The 7765-nt window shown below is 42.4% G+C and overlaps 1 protein-coding gene across 1 annotated transcript; it reads left to right on the top strand.

Moving 5' to 3' along the window:
• The first annotated feature begins 498 nt into the window (after positions 1–498).
• Positions 499–7709, top strand: slc5a11 (solute carrier family 5 member 11). Its single transcript, XM_031730637.2, has 16 exons — positions 499–622; positions 1720–1872; positions 2615–2686; positions 2775–2879; positions 2974–3033; positions 3146–3250; positions 3350–3455; positions 3539–3619; positions 3707–3912; positions 4498–4633; positions 4815–4922; positions 5011–5161; positions 5894–6062; positions 6496–6711; positions 7030–7204; positions 7322–7709. Exons 2-16 carry the CDS (start codon positions 1720–1722, stop codon positions 7549–7551), a joined length of 2073 nt encoding a protein of 690 aa, XP_031586497.2. The 5' UTR covers positions 499–622; the 3' UTR covers positions 7552–7709.
• Positions 7710–7765: the final 56 nt, after the last annotated feature.

Here is a 7765-nt window from a genome sequence, read left to right as displayed (position 1 = left end):
TCTTCTTCAGAACTTAAGCTATCTTTATGCAGAAATGCTGAATGGACTGTATCTATGCCAGGGCAAAATCAAACACCTCATATACCCGTGTCTTTACAACCTGATTACTGCTCCACATGGCATTGCTGCAACCAGCTAATCTCTGCTACTGAGGTGCAGTGTTTGATGAGCATTTGTCTTTGTGAGATAAGCCTGTATCTGCATTTTTTTCTCCTGGACATGAACACACACACACACACACACACACACACACACACACACACACACACACACACACACACACACACATGCAATGTCAATGTTACTTTGATAGCACATTATCACTGCCCACATCTTTAGTGTATTTTACATGCATTTAACACATTCAGCAATCACAGTTATTTTACTGGCAACAGGACTGTGTTGTGAAAAGACCTCGCTGTGTGGAGTAATAAATCTCTTACATTTTAACTACACTGTGTTGTGGATGAGGTAAAAGTGGAGTTTGATCTTTTGGAATGGAAGTGGAAGAAGCTTTGATTCCCAAGTCATTCTCGACACATTCGTGAATCGGTTGGCTTGCACGAGTCGACTTGCAGAGAGCCCAGCTGGAATGATACAAAGTGTGACGGCGTACTAAAAGGTAAGCTTGTTTTATTCAATTAATATCCAGCAGAAAGCCTAACAGGGTAAAATGGTGAGCTGCAGTTGTTGCCGTTATCTCAGATATAGATGTTTTGTCATTTTTTATTATACTATATTGGAGGAACTTTGACTAAGTGTTAAACAAGCCAGCACATGTGTTCAAGAGTGAAGTATGTTTGGTACTGTATAAGGCAGTCTGTCTGACATGTTGGTCAACTCAACTGCATACACATACAAATACTCACTGGCCACTTTATTAGGTACACATTGGGTTGCACAACTGCTCACGAAGGCAAATCTTTATTCATCTAATCACATGGCAGCAACTCGGTGCCAACACAGCGATCAAGAGGACATGCTGCAGTTCAAACCAAGCATCAGAATGGAGTTTTTTTTTTTTTTAAGTGACTGGTTGTTTGGGCCAGATGAGCTGGTCTAAATATTTCAGAATTTTTTTTATCTACTGGGATTTTCCCACACAACCAGGGTTTCAGAGAATAGTCCAAGAAAAGAGAGAATATCTAATGAGCAGCAGTTCTCTGGGAGAAAATGCCTCAGATGAGAATTGCCAAACTGCTTCAAGCTGACAAGAAGGCAAATACCCACTTGTTGCAACTAAGGTATGCAGAAGAGCATCTCTGAACACACAACATGTCAAGTAGACATGCTACAGTAGCAGAAGACCACACCGAATACCACTGCTGTCAGCTAAGAACAGGATACATGGATTCACCAACACTGGACAAAAGGAGACTGGAAAAATGTTGCCTGGTCTGATGAGTCTTGATTTCTGCTGCACATTTGGATGGTAGGGTCAGATTTGGTGTAAACAACATGAAAGCATGGATCCACTCTGTCAACAGTTCAGACTGTGGTGGCACAGGAGATTCCCGTCACATACGGTCAGCTGAGAAATCTGGAGCAACTGTGTGATGCTTTCATGTTGATCTGGATCAAAATCTCTGAGAAATGTTTCTTAAACTAACTGAATTTATGCCATGAAATAAAAAGCCAGTCTTGTGTTTAAGCTGAAAAGAATTTTCTACTTCATTCACTGTCGGTGCCTGAGGCTGACTTTAAATTCTTGGATTCCAGATGACCTTTGACCTTCCAGTAGACCGCCAGGGGACCAGCGTGCCCCCATCCCCATCTGCATCGCCATCTCCGGGGCATGGCAGTACGCTTGATACCGTGGATATAGTGGTGCTGGTAATCTATTTTCTACTGGTGCTGGGAGTCGGCCTATGGGTAAGCACAGAGAATGATACCAACATTTGTTTTCTTTGTCATATAAACTAAAACAAATTCAGATCTAATGCCTTTAAATATAAAACACATTGTGAAGACCTCTGTATAGTACATATCAGTGCTTTTTTCTTACTTAATCTTTGCTATCAGCAAATGTCCTTCAATGAGAGCTGAGTGATCTGTATTAAGCTTTATCAGAAGTTTCATTCCACCTTTTCATATTGCCCATTTTCTTGCCCTTCTCCCATAATTATCTTCCTTTGATAACCTGGATGCTCACAAATGGAGATTAAAGATAATATTACTGTCCAGCGACAGTGAGAATGCAGTGATACTTTGATAACACAAAGAAAACACCTCTAAATGTAAAAAGGTGGATTTGAGGTACCTGTGTTGACACATGAAGGCACATGAAGCTACAAAGTTCACCTACATGGGTGGACTTTGTAGCTCTACAAGCTTAAAGAAGTGAGCCGGTGGGTCTGAAAGCCAGCCGGGATCTTTAGAAGCAGACGTGTTGTGATAATTTATACACAGAAGATATGAGGGATGTTTAGATTTGGGATTGGGCAGCGAAATTTGGGTTTTGTGGTCACTGACATATGTCGTCTTAGAAGTCTTAGAAGCCTTCTAACTTAATCTTTTTCTTACAAATAGATTCCATCTCAGCATTATGAATAAATAGGTCTTCTGTTACTGTTACCTTTAAGAGGTTCTATAACATTTCCCATGTTTTTTCCAGTCCATGTGGAGGACGAAGCGCAGCACGGTGGATGGATACTTCTTAGCCGGGAAGAACATGACCTGGTGGCCGGTGAGTTGTGCAGAAACTCTATCTAGAGCACACTTTAAAAGTCAGATGGAGGCAAAATGTTCTGATTCGGACTGTCATCTATATTTAGGTGGGTGCTTCGCTGTTCGCCAGTAACATTGGCAGTGGACATTTCATCGGTCTGGCAGGGTCAGGAGCCGCAGCGGGAATTGGTGCCATTGCATACGAGTGGAATGTAAGAAAGAGAAAATAATCTGTCAAAAATAACTTTGATATGAAATATTAATAGGTTTAAATCCTTGCCGGTGCTGATATTTGTTAACTGACAGGGTATGATGATGGTACTGCTGCTGGGATGGCTCTTCCTGCCCATTTATATTGCCTCTGGTGTGAGTTTTCTACACACACTCTGAAAAAAAGAAACAATAAGTTGTTGCATGCATGATTTTGGTCATTTATTCCCCTGTGATCTCATAGAGCTTGACCTTATTTCTTCTACAGGTGACAACGATGCCAGAGTATCTGCAGAGGCGGTTTGGTGGTAGAAGAACTCAGTTGTTTATAGCCGTCCTTTCCTTATTTATTTACATCTTTACAAAAATATCGGTAGGCTATAATTCACAATAGTGATTAATTTTGTGAAGCTTTGTCTGGCTTAATTTCTCTCTGGTTTATTAGCATAAACCTATGTGTGTTTTCGGCCAGGTGGATATGTATGCAGGTGCCCTGTTCATTCAGCTTGCCTTACAATGGAACATCTACCTGGCTGTGGTGCTGCTGCTGTTAGTCACTGCTATCTATACTGTAGCAGGTGAGCTACAGTCCCACTCATGTTGCCTGTTCTGTATTTTACCAGCTTCTAGAAGTGCATAATGTGCTGTTTGCTGTTCGTAGGTGGTCTGGCTGCTGTTATCTATACAGATGCAGCTCAGACTGCTATCATGCTGGCAGGAGCTCTGACCCTCATGGGCTTCAGTAAGTTGGATATGAGTGAAAATCACAGCTTCCAGTTTCCAACCCTTTATGATCCAGCTAATCTGAGTATTTTGTCTCTACGTGTAGGTTTTGTGGAGGTTGGAGGCTGGAATGCTTTCATGGAGAGTTACGGCAACGCCATCCCATCAATTCGTGTACCCAACTCGAGCTGTGGCATCCCCCGAGAAGATGCTTTCCACATATTCAGAGATCCAGTGACCTCTGACCTCCCCTGGCCTGGTGTTATTGTCGGGATGTCCATCCCCTCCATGTGGTACTGGTGCTCTGATCAGGTCAGTGATTTTCAAAGCTAAAGTTATGAAAGTTAAAGTTATGAAAGGAAGCTTTCCCCTCTGAGAGTGTTTAATCGGTAGAGTTCAAATCAAAGACTTCATAGGCAAACCTCGTTTCTACAGTGAAGGCAGTTCAGAGCTCGAGCCCTGATTTACCCACATGAGCATAAAAAAATGAATTTAAGATGTAAGATGCCAAGAGATCTTTCATCTATAAAATATAAAAGTACAACTTACAGCTTTTACATCTTATTGATGCCGATTTAAAATTTTCTCTGAAGTACTCAGAGAGTTTTAATCTGAAAATCTTGAGAATTACTCTGTAAAGAAGCTGGCATGTTTCAAAGATCCAACTGAAGTGAGATAAGAAAAAGCACGATTGGTTTTAATTAGCATTTACAGTCTTTCCAGTTACACAACAGCATCTGTTTAGCCCCTGATATCTTATAAATTCCTGAGTGATAGCAGTAAGCTTTGTGGTTTTCCATTCTGCCTTACATTACACAGATATCTAGTTACCTGCTTTACATATAGATATTTATATATATATTTATTGGTCAGCTTTTAATTCGGGACTCTCTGCAGGTCATTGTGCAGCGCTCTCTGGCTGCCAAGACCCTGACTCATGCAAAAGGAGGCTCCCTGCTGGCTGCGTACCTCAAAGTTCTGCCTTTCTTTGCCATCATGATCCCCGGCATGATCAGCAGGATACTTTACACAGGTACAGTGAGAACTGTATGCTGCAGCTGGAATATTGTGTTTGACATACAGTTATTACTGCACATTATAACATTAGCCTCCATAATGGTGCTGAAAGTGTGTGAGGTATTTAGGTAACACTAAACAAAAATATTGTGGATACTTGAGTTTGACTGATGCGTGTGTGTTTCTACTGTGCATAGACGAAGTGGCTTGTGCAGAACCTGAGGTGTGCAGAGAGATTTGTGGCAACCCAGTGGGGTGTTCAGACATTGCTTATGCCAAACTGGTCATGAAGCTTCTTCCTGCAGGTGAGAGACTCTTTCTGCTGCACCTCGTTTCCTGCCTCGTGCTTTACGTGACGAGTCTTTTATGGTGACTGTGCGTCTTTCCTCCCAGGACTGCGGGGCTTGATGATGGCTGTGATGATTGCTGCTCTCATGTCCTCGCTGACCTCCATCTTTAACAGTGCCAGCACCATTTTCACCATGGACCTGTGGAAGAGTTTCAGATCCCGTGCTTCTGAATGGGAGCTCATGATTGTGGGCAGGTATGTGACCACGTCAGGGCATTCTGATATAAAACCTGCAGCATGTATATTGTATGCTGACACTGAAGTTTGAGCAGAAAAGCACTTTATTCTCACTTAGAGCATCTACATTTGGAAAACTGAGCATAGTATTAGCTCAGTAAGTCGATCTTGGCCAGAAGTCTGGCAGATCAGCTGGTGTTAATGCCAACCTGCGTAGCCTTTTATGATTCAATCAACAAATCTCACACAGGGGACACTGTTTAAGTTGCTGCTGCTGTCTCTGCAAGCTATTTTGAAGCCCACCCCCACCTCAGCTCCTTCTTTTTATGTTGTCGGACTTAATGAATGTAATGTTTGTGGTCTTTGATGCCTGCTCTGTTCTGTAAAAGGCGTTTTGATGCTGCTCTCCCCGCCTCCAGCTTTGCATGCATGCAAAATGAAAGAGTGGGGTGATCCCATAAGAGAGCTCATATATGAATTACTGCAGATGGAAATAACAACCTACTTTAATTAAAGTGGTCCTGCCTGAAAAAGCTTTGTATAAGGCGCTTTAGCTGAACTCATCCACCAAACTTTTCTGTTGTGTTCACCCAAACCATTGTTTCCAGATATTACTCAATAATGGCTAAATGCATTGTGTCGTTTAGATTTCAGCGCCTTTAGTTTTCTGCTCTTTGTCAAATCTGTGCATTACAGAACCTCATTATTATTGCATAACGCCTGTTTTATGGTTTGATGTGTGTGCTGCAGAGTGTTTGTGCTTGTGTTGGTCGTGGTGTCTGTTTTGTGGATTCCAGTCGTGCAGGCCAGTCAGGGTGGCCAGCTCTTCATCTACATCCAGTCCATCAGCACTTACCTCCAGCCCCCCGTCTCCATCATCTTCCTCATGGGCTGCTTTTGGAAGAGGACCAATGAGAAGGCAAGCTGTTTTTTTTTTTTTTTTCTTCCGAATGTTCTTGCGATTGATCAAGTAATTCATGGAAAATACACTCACTGGTCACTTTATTAGGTACACCTGTTCAACTTCTCGCTACTGCAAATATCTAAACAGCCATTCACACGGCAACAACTAAATGCTGCCATGTGATTGACAGACGTGTTCAAGACGACTTGCTGAACTTGAATGTGACAACAAGGGGATTTAAGTGACTTGGCACAGTTGCTGTTTGGTGTGGCATGCTTCCAGCAACTTGTTGAATCTATGCCCTAAAGAAGTTAAGGCAGTTCTGAAGGCAAAAAGCAGGTCCAACCCAGCATTAGTGAGGTGTAGCTAATGAAGTGGCCGTTGAGTGTATATTCATGTTCTATTATACTGTGTATAATGCTGATGTTTGACTCCCTCCCTGGTGCAGGGTGCTTTCTGGGGCCTGGCTATTGGCCTTGTGGTCGGGTGTATTCGCATGTTACTGGACTTCATCTACCCTGCTCCGCTGTGCTATGAAGAGGACGACAGACCTGCAGTGTTAAAATATGTTCATTACCTCTACTTCTCCATGTTGCTGTCCTTCATTACCCTCGTTGTGGTGGTTGTAGTGAGCTTGGTTACAGAGGAGCCAAAACCAGAGCAGGTGAAGCCACTGTTAACTTTCAAGAAAATGCCTACTGTCATAAACACACCTTTGCTAAGACATGAGCAATGGGCGACTGATACTAAGATGGAAACATTACAGGGATCAGCTCATAACATCACTCTGTAGCACCACTAGGTGTCAATAACAGCTCAGGGTACATTTATAATGAGACTGTCTTGTTAATTACCTTTTAAAGTCTGAAGAAAACATTTCAACATATCTAGTGTTATTCACACCTCTCTACAATATATAGATTTCTTTAACTCAGTTTGACTGTCACCTTTATTTCTTTAAAACAAAAAAAAACAAAAACAGATTAGTCGACTCACATGGTTCACAAGACTCGACCCAGTGAAGCCTCGAGAGCAGGTGTTTGCATCAGAGCAAAGCAGCACAACATTAGATGTAATTGCTATTCAGACGGATGATGTGGGAGCCACTGGGAGAGAGGTGGGAAGCAGCAATGGAAAAGCGTGTCATCACAGGAAAGGTGGGTCTCTGTCCTGCTCTCTTTTCCATTTGGCAACTCTTCAGCCTTGCAGCTCAACACATCTATGAGACTATTCCAAGTTATTTTTCCCCTCCCTCTCTCCCTTTAACCCTCTAGATTCAGCATCGTCTGCCAGCAGTGTACGCAGTCAGTCCAAGCTGATGTCTGCCCTCTACTGGCTGTGTGGGATGGAGAGACGGAAGAAGGAAGATGATCCCGCACCGCTTCCTGCACCTGAACAAACGATCTGTTCTCTGGAGGAAAAGCCTCGTCTACGACTCATTGTTAATGCAAACCTCATCATTTGCCTCTCTGTAACCGCCTTTATCATTGGTTACTGGGCTTGATGGGCACTAAGTGGACACAGAATGGGCTGCATGAAAGACTGCAGAGATTTGAATGTTTTATTTTTTCACTCTTTGTAAAGTTTTACCTTAAAAATGACACAAATGTGGTTGACTTTTTGTAATATGAATCATATGAAAATGTCACGTCAATTGTTGCTAAAAAACAAAAAAACAAAAAAAACAAAAAGTAATGGACAGAGTGCAGGCAACTTGT

The sequence above is a fragment of the Oreochromis aureus genome, linkage group 4, assembly GCF_013358895.1.
Source record: "Oreochromis aureus strain Israel breed Guangdong linkage group 4, ZZ_aureus, whole genome shotgun sequence".
Lineage (NCBI taxonomy): Eukaryota > Metazoa > Chordata > Actinopteri > Cichliformes > Cichlidae > Oreochromis > Oreochromis aureus.
The sequence above is the reverse complement of the archived record's forward strand: the minus strand, read 5'-3'. Positions and strand labels throughout refer to the sequence as shown.

Excerpts from the sequence above, each read along its gene's own strand:
- slc5a11 (XM_031730637.2), top strand. The coding sequence starts at position 1,720 with ATGACCTTTGACCTTCCAGTAGACCGCCAGGGGACCAGCGTGCCCCCA. Across the intron at positions 3,034-3,145 it reads CCATTTATATTGCCTCTGGT|GTGACAACGATGCCAGAGTA; the intron begins GTGAGTTTTCTA and ends TTTCTTCTACAG. Across the intron at positions 6,063-6,495 it reads GGAAGAGGACCAATGAGAAG|GGTGCTTTCTGGGGCCTGGC; the intron begins GCAAGCTGTTTT and ends TCCCTGGTGCAG.